General features: G+C 40.4%; 1 protein-coding gene across 2 annotated transcripts in view; it reads left to right on the top strand.

Annotated features, from left to right (window-relative positions):
* PID1 (phosphotyrosine interaction domain containing 1) overlaps positions 1-18,142 on the top strand; it is an 85,896-nt gene that overhangs the window by 19,481 nt on the left and 48,273 nt on the right. Inside the window, exon 2 of one of the 2 annotated variants that reach the window (XM_014877899.2) lies at positions 13,635-13,781. The exons of the other annotated variant lie outside the window; for it this stretch is intronic. Within the exon in view, the coding sequence (XP_014733385.1) occupies positions 13,635-13,781 (147 nt within the window). The remainder of the gene's footprint in view (positions 1-13,634; positions 13,782-18,142) is intronic. 2 annotated transcript variants of the gene reach the window in all.

Raw genomic sequence — 18,142 nt, 5'->3', positions numbered from 1 at the left:
TGTTTCAGCAAACAAGTACCCCCTGACTCCAGCCCAGCAGCACACATTCAGGGATAAAGGCGAGGAGGGAAACTCAATGGAAACTGATTTGTTCTCTAGATAGGCACTTACACCCTTTTTCCACTCAGATACTGCACCATTAAACGCTATTAAATATTGGCAGCTTCACAGTAAACTGCATTTGTGATTTCTCTACTGTATAAGCAGAAAAGGCAGTCCCAAATCTCCTTCAGGAATGGCTTTACTCTGCCAGGTTGGGAACATCAATGATAGCCACCAGAGTCTTTTACTTTCTGACTACAATGGTGATAAAACATGAAAGTGGAAGTGCTCATGTTGTTGAGCATGAGTTGGAACTAATCAGCTTTCTACAGATGCTACAGGGAAAATAGATCATAACACATAGCCCTGTTTCCTGTACTGGTTGAAGCTGTACCTCTTTTAATCTTTATAAAAGTGAAGGAGCACCTTGTCATGGTTTTCAAATGATTTCTAACCCATATTTAAAACGAATTATTTTTTTAAAAATCTATGTTTTAGCAGAAGCCCTTATCATCCATTCTTTCATTGTGTGTCAGTCCCAACCCTTGGTCACCCTGTGTGGATAATGATGGCATACACTCCCCTGGCTTGAACAAAGACAGTGCTGGTAGTTTGGGTTCCTGTTTCTGCAGGGATTTGCTGTGGCTTCAGCCTCTGATTTTTCTCTGTTGTTCTGTAGATGACACTGAGATGCACATGATAGCCAGCGAGTGCTTCAGGACAGGGAAACAGCAAAACTTGGAACCCTTGAATTGTGGTGGTTTCTGGATTGTACCCAGGAGGGAACTGGCTTTGTTGAATGATCAAAGGTCTCCTTCTCTCATCAGCTGCTGGGAATGGAGCAGCCAGATGTTTATGTAGGCGATTGTCTTGTAAAACTGTAGAATTGGCTTGTGCAAATAGCTGTGCATGCAAAACTTGAATGATGTTATTTCAGAGACTTTTCTAATGTCATCTGAAAATCTGTTCCAGTCAGACAACCTGGGATCCAAAATCGAAAAAAATCAAACAAGGATACCTTCTGTTCCTCAAGCCATCTCACTGTAAAAATAGTGTCATTGGCTTAAAGGTTGGTCTGTAGGAGGGGAACTAGTGGTGATTAATTGATGAGGAGTTAAAGTCCCCTCTGAAAATTTGTGACTTCAGCTAACAACTTGCTGAAGATTTTCCACTTTTGAGGTTATCTGTTTCAAGCTTTGCTTCTGGACTAAAATGGCATTCTTTCTTTAAAAAATGAAAATATTTTACTTGTGGTGGTCTCCCAAGTAACTTACCAACAGTACAAACATTTTTGCAGACTTTCCTCTAAATAAGGGTAATGCTTGGAAAGCAGGAAAACAGCCATCTGTCATCGAGCTCAGAATTACCCCTCAGCAAGCCAAATGTTCATTTTGAGTGTTCAGCTCTGACTACCTTTGGACTCCCCAAGTGGAGACCTAGAGGCAAAGCCTTATTTTGTGCCCACGTGGAATGTTTTGTGCCGAGTGTTCCTGGTTCGGGTGTAGGCAGAGCAGCTTTGCAGTGGGCAGTGTTTGGGATCTCAGCAGCTGCAATGAAGCTCTGAGGGAAGTGTGTGGTGGCGAGGCACAAGTCTTGTGGAGCTGTCACGTTGTGCCCTGGCTGCTGGGTGGCTCTGCTGATAAATGCTCTCCACAGTGGTTCCTTTCTGAGGATGGTGTTCCATCAGACTGGTTGGTCTTGACCATCCCAGCCATGGACTTTAATTGCTTTCTAAATGATCCTTGCTTTCCAAACATAAGAAACTGCATTAAACACTTGGAACTAGGGAGTTACTTTTCCTAAAAGTATTTGTGGAAGAAGGAAACTTCAAAGATTCCCTCGAAAAGTCTTCTGTGAATTTTTCATTGCAAAATTGAGGCTGACCAATAGAGAAGTGTCACTGGAGATTCATATTGAATCCCTGTGTACAGTCACCCATCTGCCTCATATTTGCATTTTACCTCTAAGTGTTTGGATTTCTGTTTTTCTTTTCGTTAAATTACTGTTCTTGATGATACCCAGTATGGCTTGGAGATCCTTCAAAGAACTGTATGGCCATTCTGTGTGCACATACCTTAGATAAGCAGAGGTGAGAAGCCATCAGTAAGGCTGCAGCATGAAGAAGTTAATGAAAAAAATGAATAATAAGGTTGATGTCCATTGTGCTTAATGGTCAGAATGCAAGTAACAAGAGCTGCAAATCTGGGCAGAAAGACATGCTATAAAAAGCATTATCTCAAGATTAAGAGGACACATTTTTGCATGATAATCTACTGGATTTATTTTGACACTTATTTATATGTAGTGGTGGTTATGAAAGTGGAATTTTTAGCAGTCTCAGTGTAATTACAGAGGACTGAATTTGTAAAGCTACTCAAACATTTTGCATCCGACTTGAGTATTTTCTTTCAGTCAAATATATGCCTTTTCTTTATTAAAGGAAATATTTTTCTTGATACTTTTTTCCCCAGAGGAATGACTAATAGGTATTCACAGGATTCAATACTTTAATATTTTATCAGAGGCCCTTAAATTCTTTTATTCCCTTCTCTTTGTGGGTAAATAATTTAGATTTCAGCTGCATCAAGTTTGATAAAAGCCACCGTGTTAACATCTCCTGCAGAATTACTGCTCTGTGTGCTTTGAGGGTTGCTGGAATAACTGCATCACTAATGCTGCGAGGTTAAATTGAATGGGGCAAAGGAGAAAGACAGTGGGGAAATGCTGGGCAGGCACTTAATTTATTTTAATTTTGTTGGTTCTTTCACATCTGTTTAACTAGCTGCCTGACACAGGCAGGCAGGGGTCTGTTAATGTAGTGGGTATTCAGAATATTTCTATCTTATATTGCAGGAATATATTTTAGATCTGCATCTAAAGATGCTCTGGGCTTTAACATCCCAGGTCCCCCTCCTTAGATCTTGATGTTCTATATTAATTCATTTGCTCTAAGCGTAAAACATGTTAAAATACTGCTTGAAATAATTGACAGGGTTTGCATGAACAAACAATAATAATAACCCCTCCTCCCTGACAAACAACCCTCTCATCTACATTCCTGTTTCTTGTGCAACTTCATTTCTCAAAGTTGAGCCCAAACTTGAAAACACAGCTTTTTTTCAATGCAAGCTTATATAATTTGTAAAGTGGATGAGAATGGATGGTGTTTGTGGTGATGAACAATCAATAGAGTGGGGAGGAAAGTTGAGACAACTGAGAATAAGGATATTCCTCTTTGTTGCTGAGTGGAATTCTTTATTCTTTAGATCTCTTGTGTGTAGAAACTTGTAAGTTATTGCTCTGTTGGACAAAGTTTGGAGCAGATTGGACAAAAGTGAGAGTATAATTACTGGAAACAGAGGAAGTAACTTTCACAATGTAAAGAGGTTGAATGATGATCCTTGTGCATGCCTAAAGTTTTCCAATTCTGCTGGTCTTGCTGGAAGGGAACATTTGGATAGTTTTGAACTCTTCCGTTTCCTTTAGTTAAACAATTCATTATTTCCATCATTCAATGCACCTAATTTCATTGGCATTGTTGGAGTGTAAGACCAAGACAGTCACCTCTCTAAGGAGTGGTAGCAATTCCTCATGTAGGTGCAGGTAGTAGCACATATAAAGCAGCAGTAAAGATGAGGGTAATTCTGTTCCTGTTCAACTTCAGATTGTTTTGCCAGAGCCTTCAGTGGAAGCAGGTTTGATTTTTTTTCATGGCATATGAGATTGCTAAAGGCTGGGATTTGGTTATGAATGAGCACGTGTTTCCAGAATGGAATTACTTGGAATGAGTTTGTTTAATGGATTGTGGGTTCCTCCAGAGTGACGCTGCAGCGCCTGTGTGAGGAGTTAGCTCTTGTTAATTGGTCCCATATGCCCTGGCAGATAGTGTATTAACCATGCCTTGAGGGGATAAGGGCATCTGGTTGAATCTCATGGTGCATATTTTATTTCCTTTCTGGAGGGATTTGCTTTTTTTTCCTTGTTTTTTTTCCCCCACTCTTTGTTCTTACAACTGAAGATATGTATATATATGTATAACCACTAGTGTTTTGAAACTTAATGCTCAGCTAAGGGATTAGTTAGGCTTCTGCAAAATTATCTGAACTTTGCTGACAAGAAAAGAGGAAGAAACTGAAGTTTTATAGAGAAGCTGGAGTTTATGAATATCTCCGAGTTTGAGCAATTAAATTGCAAGAAGTCAGAAGCTTAATCTCAGCCTTGTCAAGCACTAAGGAATTGTTCTTTGAAAATGAGAAAAATTGAAGAAAAGATTAATTACTTTTGGAAAAACCTAGAAAACACTATGCAGATTTAACCTTTATATCTGTAGGATGTGGATATTGGAGAGCTGTCCTGCCCATGGGCCCTGCTGGCCTTAAAGAAGGGGAGTGCCATCCTCAGCCATTTTATTTGACTCATTCTGAAATGGACAAAGCAGAGTAATTTTGCATCTGGCTGTCTTGGCTCAGCTTAACAAGTAAGGTAGTTGCAGGAGAAACAGGAATGTAAATGAGTTGGAGTGTTTTTTTTCTTTTGTAAGGGTTTCTTGGTGCAAATCCTGTCAATTATCCAACTCTAAAGTTTTTCTGATTTAATGATACACTTTGTAGAAAGGTATTTTTGATCACTTTGTGTAGAATCCTTTATTTCTGATGTAGGCTCTCTAATGTAGTGTTTTTATTCACGGCTTAAAGAAGTGTAAAGACTACTGTGTGAAGTTGCACTGGGGTAGTGGCTATGTATCTGCACTGCAGTGGGACCCAATTTTCATCTGTATTCTGCATTGTCTGCTCAAAGGTTTGTATAGCTATAAATCCTGGCAGAGTTCCCCCAAGGTGAATAATTTGCTGTTGGAGGTGGGAAAGGAGTAGTGTTGCAGGAGATGAAATGCCTGTGAGTGTAGTCAGGGCTGGGGAAGTTCCTTGTGATGGGACAGTAGTGCTGGCCAGACACAGCTCCCTGGGCAGGTGCTGATGGTGCTTAGAGCATGTGTGGCAGGAGGGAAGGCTGAAATCACCAGGATGCTTCTTCATCCCTTGCAAGGGCTGAGGGGGTACACCCTGATGATGGCTTCCCAAAAAGGCTGACTTGCTAAAGATGCAGGCCCATTCCCTTGGCCATGGGAAATAAGAGGACTCCTTCTCAGAGACCCTCAGGAATGCCAGGTTTAAATCTTGGGGATGGTTCTGACCTGGAAAGGGAGTGCTGTACATTAGCATCAAAGGATTCAGTGAAAAAATAACTTTAGAGGAAGGAATGGATTCTCATTATTTTGCAGCTGTAAATACAACAATTCATTAGACCAGAAATCAATTTGATTTATATTTAAGCAATGCATAGCATTTTTTGGTCGAGAATTTGTACACTTTGTTTCTTCACAGTATTAAACAGCGTTACTTGTAGCAAATAATCGGGGCAGATTCTTGGTTTGTAGCAGGTGCCTTTGTCATCCAGTTGGTATCCCTGTCTCAGAAAATAAGTCTTAGCAAGGCAAGAGAGGTTTCACTGAACTACATAACTGCTTACCAAGATATTGATTTATTGCAAAAAATGAAGAAGAGTGGCAGAGTGAAACAGTGATTTTGAAGGGGCTGCATTGGAGAATGCAGTGACTGTCTGGCAGGTATTGTTTGAGATGGGATTGTTGTGCCAGGCACAGAGTGAAGAGAAAAAACTTTTTAAAGCATCCTCTGACACAGAAATTACTGGAAAGCCTCCAAGGGCAAATTGAAAAAGCAACAGCTGCCTTCATGCTGCAGGATTCCATTGTTTTAATATTGAGCCAACTATACCAATAATACATGTACTGGAAACTCATGTTAGGAGAAAAATATGTTGGAAAGCAGCTTAGGGGTCAGCTCAAAATCAAAGTGAATGAACTTGACGTATTTCTGCTGCTGTGTGTTCTATTTTGTTCTTTCTTTTCTTGTCAGCTCCTATTTCTTAATTTATTTCTACTTTTCTTTTTTTATTTTAAACCATTTGTCTTGTCTTGGACTTGTATTTTGCCATTTGTTCTGAAAAATGCTGGAGCTGTTAAATTCTTCTTCTTCCACTGAGAAATTCTGGTATCTTTGAAATTGTAATCTAGTTTAAAATTCCAGAACTAGTTCAGTTGTGACAAAGTTATTAGAATTTGAGAGGTAACAGTAATTTCTGGGGCCAGAAGTTTGGTAGTAGTTATTTATGATTGATATTTAATATTTATGATATTATAAATATTGATATCTTGGTGAAAGCTTTTTATGGTTTATTTCGATTGATGCTAAAAAAATGTTATTATAAAATATATATGCCATGAACACCAGGCATTGGAAACTACAGCTTATTTCAAAATATATTTAACAGTCATCAGTAGGTGAAAGACTGTAAAAGCCCAAATCCAAACAGATATATTTAGATGTTCGTCTTCTGTCCCACATGCCTCATTTCCACTGAAATATCAGCCTGGCAATTTAGGCAGTGTAATGTAGAGACTGATGAAAGAACATTTTACTGTGGTACTGTGACTTTTTTTTTCCTCCTCCACTCATATCTTAGGGAGGTCTTATTTTATTTTCATGATTTTGAGTGTCCTGAAATATTGACTCCTTTCTGCCTACTCTGACATGAATCTCTGTAGTGAGGCTTTATGTTCTGAGCAGTTGTGTCTAAACTGGGAACTTGGTCTCTGAATATCCTGTATACTTCGATTTGTTTAGGTTGGGGTTTAGTTTGACTGATGATCGAGAGATGTTAGAGGATAAGTCATGAAATTCTCATCTGGCTCTGAAGTTCCCTGCAGTTTGGAGGGTGTTTGTATCTGGGACTGTGTTTTGTTTGGGCAGCAATCCTGCTGATCGGAATCGCATAAGCCTGGCAACAGAACAGGGACATCCAGCCAGAGCAAACTTCAAGTACACAGGCTCTGAGAACAAAACGTTTCACATGAATTAAATTGTGAGGAAACAGAAATTCTTTAAACTTGTAAGAAAACAAGGCAATGTGAGCACCATCACACAGGCAGCTGTGTGATCACAGCTATTGATAGGGAGTGCCAGTTCTATTTATGAAATCTTGATAATTGTGTTTTTAAGAGAGATATCTTGCCACCATAGGAAAAAGAATATTCCCAAGAAGTTGGTGTCAGAGTGAGATGGAATAATCCTTGTACTTGTATGCAAAGATCCAGTAGCATCTTTGCTGGAAGGTTTTTTGACACTCAGCTGATTTTGGTTTCCTGTATAGTTTGCCTTGCTTTTCTGTCTGCAGTCTTGTGTCCCTTTCCTGTCATGTATCTGTAGTTTCTGTATACTACAGGTTTTTCCATCAGAGCTTTGGCCTTGACTCCCTTACAGCACTCAGGAATGGCAGGAGAAGTCCAGGAGGAGGGCCCTGCCTGGCAGCACTGTTTGTAGTGCTGCCTCTCCTGGTGCTTTCTTTTCTCGAGTCTCATGCCCTGCTTGCTCTGATGCCATCTTCTTGCTGTCCTGCCATAAAGATTAGAGCTTATCCTGTCAAATGCACATTTTCTGTGCCCAAACTCCCTCTACCACTCCATCTCTCTCTCTCTCTGTGCTGTCTGCTGGGTAGGATGGAAGGAGTGTGGGGATATGAGAGGGGGAAATCATGGCAGGCACTGGTTGAGCTTCTTTTGTGCAACCATGCATGGTCATTGGACGTGTGGAGAGAGAACAAAAATTCGCTTGCTTGGTTGTTTTTTGGGTTTTGGTTGATTTTTTGTTTTGTTTTGTGGAACATTTCCCAGATGCTTTGTCCCAGGGTTCTTGGGGTGCCATGCCCTCAACCCACTGAGTCAGGCCAAGTTATGCCATGGGCCTGTCCAAGCTCCTCTGTTTACAAAATGTATCACAGGGTGCCTGCAGGCAAGCCTGCCTTACCACTTCCACATGTTGCCCCTTCTTTGTGATTGAAATATGAAAATTCAGACATAATTATATGATTTTTCACATAAATAGCATCTGTTACCTGAAAGAGATTGAATGGATTTGTTTTGATATGCTAGCAAAATATAGGTCTTGAGATGCTAGATAAGCTTTTAATAACCAGATTTCTGGAGTTGAATTGGTTTCAAGAAAGTTGCTTGAGATGGATCTGCTTGAGTATAGTCGTGACATGTTCTTGGGTTTGTGCATGCCAGTCAGTTCTGTGTTACAGAGCAGGCTGCTGATGGGATGATTTTTGACTTTATCATGATAAATTGCTTCCATCCCTTCTATAGAGGGTTTTATTGCAGTGTTCAGTACAATGTTTATATGAACTGGTACTAAAGGAGAAATAAATAAAGCATGATATAGTTTAATGTGGGGGAGGCAAAGTGTTTAAACTGTATTAGCAGTATTTGTTTAACAAGAAATGGATCAGAGATGACATTTATCTGTACTGGACAGATTGGCTTTAAACAAAACAAAGCCTTGAAATGGCTCAGTTTTCATATATATCAGAATTCTTCTTTCCTTGCTGAAAAGTTGGAGGCTTGGGGTTGGGTGGTCCTCATCTCACAGCTGTGCTCATTTAACTCATGGGGTAAGCACAGTGCTAAAGGTCTGTTGTGTTGTCATCTCTTGTACCTATAGACTGGATATGCTGTAGTCAAATTCCACTGGGAACAGGTGAAGAGGAACATTTGTGCTTTCTAAAATTCTCTTGCAGTTCAATTCACCTGGTTGTGTCTTTTCTCTCCTAGGCTGCTTTGTCTTGCTGTAGGATGCTGCTGAAAAGTTCTGGGTTCATTCCAGAACTAAATGGGTTTCAGAGGTAGAGAGGTACTTGTGCTGAAATAGTAAATTACAGAGATTATTTTTGAATTTCCCTTCCTCTTTTGCTGGTGCATTAACATGGATGTCATCTGGGAATTCCTTTGTAGGTGCTGTAGAAGGATGAATTGCCCAGAGGACTGCTTCTTGTTCTGGCAGATCCCTCTTTCAGAGTCTTTGAACTTTTAGAATAACTCTTTTTCATAAGTTTACATCCTGTCATTTTTGGGTTTGGATTCAAAGCCCATCTTTGGCAAAATTGGCCAAGTACAGGTCATCTGGAAATGTGATGGCAGTTTACACAGTCGTGTTGATTGTAATGCTGATGTTAAGAGAGAATGGGGGATGAGGGCTAAGGTGCTGAGGACTTCTCTTTCAATCACCATGTTGCAACCAAGTCAACCTGTAAAATGTATTTATTTTGCTTAACTCCTGTTGCTGGATGACAGTCCCCTCTTTCTTGACATTTATTTTTATGCTCCTATCCAATATATAACCCTTTATTAGATTTTTGAATTTGAGTCTTTATTTCCATCAGGAAAATTAAAAGATCCACTAGGCTTGTCTGCTGAATACTCAAAATTGTGAACAGCAGTGACTGTTTTGTCAAGACCTGAAGATGAAGAGCATTATTATTACAAATGTCAGTGCATAATTTTCTCCTCCAAGTCATGTTTCCTTGCATGGATTCATAGTTATTTTCTCCAAGATGTTTGGCCTGAGCTCTGGAAGTGACTGTATTTTTGCTGACAAACTAAACCAAAACCCAAATGCTGTTAACTTTTAATTTTAACTGCAACAGAAATTGTGCCTGAACTAAATATGCAGCATGTAAAATTTGCAAGTTGAATGTTCTGAACTAGTTAGTCTAGACCTAACGAGTGACTGTTGAGCTGATAACAAAATATATATTAAACAACATAGAAGTTCTTGATTCTTACGTTCAATTAACTGGTAGCTAAGAGTGTTAGTGATGGCAGGGTTTTCATTGAAATGGGGGGCACTTTGAGGGTCACCAAGGAGGCAAGAGGCAGTACCTTTGCAGTGACAGTCTTAGCCAGTTTTGGGTTTGAGCTACCAGTTATGCACCATTTGGTTTTTCTTCTGCAGGGGGAAAGGATGCAGTTAAGATGGGTAAACTAAGCAAAATGAATGGATGGAACTTGAATCCTTGAACAAGCAAAACTATGGTCTTGAATTAAGATAATTGCCCAGTGTCATTGGCAGCATTACTTAAGTTTTGCTCTGAATGATATAATGTTCTAGGAAACAGCTGTTCTATCAACTAGGAAAATACAATACTAATTACAAGTCTGATGCTTTCTTTGGCATTTAAGGTATTTTCATTTGCTCAAGGTATTTTTAAACTTACTGCCAATTTCTTACTGTTATGTTACTCCTTGCATTTCTTTCAAATATAAAGTCATATCAATAGCACCATCTAAATGGATAAAGAATGAGTGATGTGTAGTTTTGAGTTGTTGGTATATTCATACCAGCTAAGAATATCTTCTGATGATGAATTTCAGTATAAGAGCTACCAAATGAACCTAGTGGTTCTGGCACATGAAATGTGAATGGTATAATGTTCCCTGAAACTTTCTTTACTGGATTGCCAAAGTCATGCTTTTCAAGAACTTTGTGAACTTAAAGCACTTTAAAGAAATATTTCGAGTTCACAGCAGTGGAGAGTGAAAGCCTCTTCTCAAAAAATATGTTGGCTGCTGTTATAGGTCAGCTTTTGCCAACAGTTTCTGCAGGAGATGCCAGTTTGGAGTGGAAACCCAAGAAATGGGTTCAGCGAAGCACTTTATCCTGTTCTTGGCTTAAAGCACATGAATAATCCCATTGACTACCCACGTGTGCTTTACTGTGACTGCTCATATAGTGAAAGTTAGGCATGTGTTTAAATAGTGTGCTTATTTGGGGGCTCCCTGCGTGATGTCTGCTGGCAGAGATTTGATTTTCTTATGGCAGCCATCACATGACCTGTGCAGGGAGCACAGCGTGGTCTGCATTAGCCCTGTGGGCCAAAGCAAAGGCTATTTCTGCATCCACCCCCAATCCTTCCTGCACTTCTCTGGCAACTCATCAGCTGTTTGCTGCCAATTGTGCTCTCGTGTTTTTGGCACCCAACCGCTCCAACTTGCTGCTCATACAAGTATTGAATTGCCTTTGTAAGGCACAGAGTAGGCTTTTCCTTGTTTAAGATTGTGTATGTGGTTGTTATGACATGGAAAAAAGGTAGATCATTGCTGTAGGTTTCTTCATTTTGGTCAAATTGTGCCCTTTCTGTCAGTAGTCCCATTGAAGTTTATAGAGATGTCAGTAAAGGAGAAGAACCATTTTGCAGGTCCAAGCTCACTGTTCAGGAGGCCTAAATGGAGTTTTTTACTTCTGTCGTCTAATGGAAGCACCATTCTTTATTGGAGAAGCCCTGTAAACAGATCATTTATGGAAATAGAGCCCTTTCAGCACTCAAGGGAGGGAAAAGTTAAATGCTAGGACAGGTTCTTCAACCTGATTATTTCACAACCATTATATCTGTTGATGCAAAATTGGCTCACTTGGAAAATAGTACAACTTAAGGTTAATAGTACATTTTTTGCATCTCTTGCTTTCCTCTCCCATTCCCTGCATGCACAAGACAGCAGCAGAAAGCTCTGGGAGCAGCATTTCCCCAGACTTCAAAAGGGATTGTTTGCAGGGGAAATTACTGTGACCTGTGCATGGCTGGGCCTGAGCTCCAGCACCCTTTGCCTTCTGCATGTTTTCTCTTCCAGAAATACAAACTCAGCAGCAGGCTAGCAGACCTAGAGCCTATAGATAAAAGCAAGTCTGCTGTAGTAGACAACAGTTAGTCAGTGGGACCAGCAAGCCCAGCACTGGAGCTGGTAATCAATGATGCTCCTTCAAAAACAGCATCTCAAACCTGCTTGCTTTGTACTCCTCATGGCTTTTTACCTGCTCTTCAGCCTTTGCTAACAACTCCACTGGAGACACCTAAGAAACTCCAAGCAAAAGGCTGTTAATTGCAACCTAAAGGTAAAATGAAGTAGATTTTCTCACTCAGTTTAGTAATCCTAGCTGTCAAAGAGCTCTGTTATCTTCAGAAATGTGTCAGAGAGTGTTCTTTAATATATAATCACCTTAAATGCAGTGCTTTTTTGCTAGAGCTGTTTGGGAGAGTGAATGTGGTAACGTGTAATATGAGCAGATGAAAAATAGTATGAGTTGAGTGCTTCACTGGGATGAAAACTTGAATGCTTGCACAAACACCACAGAGGCCCTAAAGTGTTGCTGTTAACAGGCTGTAACTTCACGTGTGAAATAGGTAAACAAGTACTATTTTCACAGACTGTGTGTATGCCTTGAATGTATTTCTAAGAGTGTTTGAAGGGCTGTACTTCCAGTAGCATAACAATTATTAGACTTAAACACTGACAAACTAAGGACTAAACTGTTACAAAACTGTATCAACAGCCTTTCAGTTGGCACATGATAAAGTATATATGATCTGGTAGCAAGTTTATTTTCAAAGGAATATTCATATCCACAAAAACCCATAGAAAACTGGCATAGTATCTAAACAGCTGAATTATCCCACGTGTACAAGTAAAATATTGAATAGACACTCTCTTCATCTAAAGTACAGGACTGAACAACAAGGACCTGTGTTGATTTTCTAACTTCCAATAGAGACTTCTTGCATGGTTCTGGGAAATCACTTAGCATCTCTTTTTCTGCAAGCCAGACCCTGTAATGCTTGTCTGCCTTGCAGAGGTAAAGTGGAGACTGAGAAAAGGGCTGGCTGCAAAGGGAGTTAAGAATCTCCTGTCAAAAGTCAGAACAAATGGTTTAGTTTTGATGAAAGTAATCTGGAGTCATTGCACATATGTCGAATAACTGCTGCTTGATAAGAGTCACCTTATGAAGTTTTGATAAAGTCATATTTCACTAGACGGTGCTGTGGCACGTTACTGCCTTGATTTGGTTCATATCTGCATTTTTTCTCCCTTAGGTAAGTAGTAGCATGTGAAAGTGTTCAGTTTTTCAAATGAAGGTCAGTTCAAAGAAACATCGAAATGTTAAAAAATTTCTCTTGGCTCCCCTGATTCCACAAAATTGATTTGGAAGTCTTTCAAGGATTGACTTTACTCACTCTAAGCAATTGCTGAGAAACTTTTAATTTGATGACTTTACTGCCCACTTGGATTGTTCTTCACCTAAGCCTGGGGAGTCTAAGAGAGTGACAAGTTTTGAGTGACATCTTTTCATTGGTACCAAGAGTGACATTTGCATTTGAGACTAAGGAACTATTGCTTACAAAGGAAGAGAATATAAAATTCACATGACAAAGGCAAACCAGTGAGGGATTCAGCTCAGTGGGAATGGCAGCATCTACAAAGGTCTGTGGCATGAGATTTAAGTACAGAGGAAGGAGAACAAGAATGGATGAATCCATAGTTCTTTTAATGATCTTTGATCCCCTGTTCTTCCTCCCTGTGGACATTAGTAGAGGAACTGGGTCCATTAACAGCTTTATTATATACTTGCAAATGATCAGAGGTTGAATTTACACCCTTTGTGGAACACATGTGAATTGTAATGAATCCTTTCACTTTGCGTGTGTTTTCTGTGTTTTCTTCCAAATTAAAAATAGTCTCTGCATTGCTGGTAGTAATGAATGCTCTCAAGTCACAGAACTCGTTAACTCTCCCCAGGAAAGCTTGTGAAACATTGAACAAGCACGTGGAACATGCAAACACTTCCAATTATTAACTCTCATTTTTCTGCATTAGAACTGGAGGTAATTTCTTTTCTTTTTCTGTTTAGCACTTTCAGACCATGTTAAAGACTAAGTTGAATGTCCTAACTCTTCGTAAAGAGCCTCTCCCGACAGTGATCTTCCATGAACCAGAAGCCATTGAGCTGTGCACCACAACTCCCCTCATGAAGACCCGGACTCACACTGGATGCAAGGTACTCAGAATATAAACTGAGGGAGTGACACCATGGTGAGGTGTCCCATGTGATTGTGAGAGCTCTAAAGAGCCCAACGTAACCAACACGCTTCTGGGAATTCCCTTAACTGCTACTATTGCTATAAAGTTTCTAAATAAAAAAATTCTTTGAGCATTTCTGACCAGAAATTTTGGGCTTCAGGAGGGAAAGATTTGGGTTACATGTCCTGATGCAAATTGCAGAGGATTTCTAATAGCCTGTGATGAACTTCTGGTTGTAAACACTGACATTATTTCTTTAAGGGCTAGTGTTGCAGCTTAAAACTTGAGGTTAGTTTGGTTGGGGTTTTTTTTTCTTTGTTTGTTTGGGTTTTTTAAGATAAAAAAGGAAAAAGGGGGGCAGGAGACTTATGTCTTTATTTGGTTAAGCAACAAGATCAATTTGCCCAGTTACAGCAAAGCAGAGCTTCTGTAAAGGCTATTCCTCTTTTTAAAAATTTAATGGCTAAAGAGCCTCGAGTGTGTTCTTCTGTGGTAAGAAACCATATAAAAATAGGAAACAAATCTGCTCTGTTTGCATCTTTTCTTGGAGTCATTTTCCTTGATCACAGAGCTCGCCTGGCCTTGCAGAGCCATGGGCAGCCTTGCAGACTGAGCTGGGTACCAGTGTGGCCTGTGCTGCCAGCTGGGGCTTGCCAGTTGTATGGAGTATCCACCTGCCCTCAAGGGTCTTAGTGAAAAGGGAGAGAACTGGGCTTCAGGCTCCCCTGCTCTGTAAAATGTTAACTCCAGGAGAGCTGTTGCTTGATGCTATGTGTGCTGGATAAGATCCAAAGTGCAATTAAATGTCCTAAACCCCTTCCCTGCCACAGTGTGTACACCAATGTGCACACACACTCTTCCCTGCTGGGGGATCTGATGTAAGAGAGGTGGGGCTGGAAGGAATTGCTTTCCTCAGCTTCTCTTGGCATACTATGCTTGGGCACCTCACTTCCTCAGCAAAGTTTCTTCTTGGGAAATGTCACTTCCCAAGTGTTTGATTCTTTGCCTGTCACAATAGCCAGGAACAGGGCTCTGCTGGGTGTTGAAGCAGAGCTGCCCTGTGCTGATGCAGAGGAATGCAGGGGAAGCAACCCTAATATGCTTTGTATGATAGCTCTCAGCATCTGCTCTTCCATGGTGATGCTTTTTGTCCTTTATGTTGGCATCTAATGAATTTTTAGGGAGTATTAGCTATGATCAAAATGGTTCACAAAGTATCTGGCTTTCACCCCTAGTGAGAGAGGTCAGGCATAATAATCCTTTCTGAAATCAGTTTATCTTTGTGAATGTGTATAAAATTTAAATGAAGCTTTTTATTCAACTTTAGTCCATCAATTGGAAAAGAATTGCAGAGAGATGTTGAACCCCTCAGTGAAGAGAATCTCATTCTATATTTAGATCTCTTTTATTTATTCATTAATTTTTTCCTGCAGTATAGCATAGTAGTGCTGACTAGGGAACATCTGCTACCACAACACTCCCATTTTCCTTCTTGCATGTTTCTCCTTCTCCCCTTCCCCTATAGCTGGTTTACCTCCTGTCAGTGCTGGAGTTTTATGATGGTGGTTTTGGGGTAGTGACCAGGCCCTCTTCAGGTGATTCAGCTGTTGTGATTTTCAGTACCTGCCCTGGGAAGATGATTCCATGTATATGTTGTTCCTGTGGCTAAGAAATCCTCTCCTGTTAATAACTGAAAGGCTTCAATTTTGCCCAGTCTCTGTAGTCACAACCTCTTTCTTTTCCCCCTCTTTTTTCCTTCCTAAACGTGTCCTTTCTGCCAGCTGTTAATAGGTAATTAATTTTCCTGTCCTCTTTTCCCTCTGATTATTATTTTTTTGCTGACTGATACAATAGCAGTGTTGCCATAAAAAAGATAGAATTTTATAATATGACTTTTTGCTCTGGCAGGTCTGATCTATTCCTGTTATTCTGGGTGTAAGGCAGGAGATGCTGTGATGCTGCTGGTACCACCAGGCCTGTCTGGTTCTGAGACTTGGGCTTTTCAGGCAAGAGCACAGCATCCAGTTTCTACTTGCTTTCATGAGTCACACTTTTTTGATCCTTAATCATTTTATTCCTCTTGACTGAAATCCCTCCAATTTTTCTATGTAATCCCATTAATGAGATAGCATCATTTGTCTGACAGAGGCTCCAGACATCTAATTTCATTGCACAGTTTTAACATAAGCTTCAGCTGGCACCATCTTGTTATGGGAACTTGACACATGCAATTGCTTTGCTGTTTAGAGGTCTGGGCATTGGTTTTCTGATGTGATTGCTCTTTTACTTGTCCTTTCATCACAAGGCAGGCTTCTCTTTTTGCTTTCATTTGAAGTTAGCTGCTGAATCTTGAGGAAAAAGCCTTTTTTCCTGAGATCTTTCTCATTTAGTAATTCAATGGGATGTTTTTAGGAATAGCAGAGAAATGTCTAGTTTGAAGTAATCTAGGGGAACCCCCACCAAATCTGGAAAGTGAAACAGTTAAACAAATTCAGAGAGCTTTTCTTTCTTGTTCCAGTTCCACATCTGATGCAACTTTGTTGCCATCGTAGTTTCTCAAATATATTTTTTACTTATAACAGAAGGCTTAAGATTCATTCCTTCTGTAACTGCATGTCTACACCTGCCTGCTTAGGTCTGATGTGCTTATTGTCCTTCCTGCCCTTCTGGACTCGTGGGCATGATTTCCCCAAGCAGGAGAAATGGATCACAGAGCAGCACAGAGTTCTAGGTACACATTTGGGAGTTTGTGGTGCTGGTTGCTCAGTCAGGTGGGTTGACTTGGAGGCTGTAGTTCCCAAAGGGCACCAGCCCTGTTTGCAAATGGGGAGTGCCAGCCCTGGGATCAGAGTGGTGCAGCCCCATGCAGCAGACAGCCCAAACCAGAGCAGGATTTCTGGGTACAATGAAGTACTCAGCCTCTGTGTTGTTTCCTGGGGTATCATTTGCTTTATTTGAACCACGGTGTGCAGTAGCTGGGAGCCAGCTCTGTGGCCCAGGGGCTGCAGCTTCTTGTGCTCCTGTAGTGAGGATGCCGAGGCAGGGACTGGGATGCAGTGCCCAGAGGGCTGTCATTTCTCTGGGACACACAGCTGGGGACCCATGGGCATCCTGCTTCTTTCCAGCAGCGGCTGTGGAATTTATGAATGCTGGATCACCAAGGGCTAAGGTCGGCAGCTGCTCCAAAGAATCAAAAAACCCAACTGGCTTATTGTATACCTGTAAATGGCAAGTCTTAGCTTAAGCTAAACCATCCATTCCTGAGGAATGACAAAAAAAAAGTGAAAATAAATCTTTTGCTAGTAGCTGGACCACACTTTCAGTCCCAGGTTCTGATTTGATTTTATTTTAGTAGAGCATGCTTTCCATTCGGGTATGAGTGTGATTTAGGTATGTGTATATAAAAAAGTGCTCATTCTTCTTCAGATCCTAAGGATTTCAATTAGACTATGGCTGTCCTGCTTGTGAGTATTTCATGTTGAATGGCCACTCCTGTGTTTCAGCTGGAAACCTCCTTGCTTACCCTAGCACTAAGTACCACCAGATGGAATGTGCAAAATCTGGAGTATCTCCAGAAAATAAGTTACTCTCTACTCAGAAATGCCTGTTTTCTCCATGCCTTTTAACAGATTTTGCTTAAGTTCTGCATGGTTTATTCTTCCTTAATGTCCTAATTGGCTTATATTGATTCTAATGTTTCTTGATTTCTGTCCCTTTGAGCCATGGTGGTGGCATGAAGGGAGCTGCCTAAATGACTTTCTCTCTCCTGCTGTAGCTTTTCCAGGCACTGGTGCAGTAATGCAAAAGGACAGAGGTTAAAAATGCTGTCTGCAATCTTAAAAGTGGTGTAGTAGGTTTATTTTTTTTTTCCTTTTTATTGGAAGACTCTTCAAAGTGAAGTCAGTGCTGAATAATCAGCACTGGGTCAGGCAATCTTATTCCTCCAGTTCCCACCAGTGGACAGGCTTTTCTCAGCAGCCTGGGAGACTGAGAGGAACATAAACAGTGAAAGTAATTTTTTTCTTTAGAGGATGCCTTAATGAAAAGGGGAAACGTATTTCAGTGATATGGTATTTACAGGAATGATACTTGTTGTTTGCCTGTCTTATTGGGATTGATGTGGTAAGCTTATTAATTCAGGCTGTGTGGAAGGTATGATGTGGAAACTTCTGTGATGGTGTGTCTTAAATTAAGATGGATGAAAGTCTTGTTTGACAGTTTGTATAAATGGCATTTGTGGGGTAATAGTGTTTTAAAATCAAGTCTTGCACATACGGATAGAGATTTAAAAGTAGACAAGAAGTAACATAAATAAATGGAGTTTGATTTTTCAGAGTA

The sequence above is a fragment of the Sturnus vulgaris genome, chromosome 10 (genome assembly GCF_052056855.1).
Source record: "Sturnus vulgaris isolate bStuVul1 chromosome 10, bStuVul1.hap1, whole genome shotgun sequence".
Classification (NCBI taxonomy): Eukaryota; Metazoa; Chordata; class Aves; order Passeriformes; family Sturnidae; genus Sturnus; species Sturnus vulgaris.
Note: the sequence above shows the minus strand (reverse complement) of the source record. Positions and strands in the feature narration are given on the sequence as shown.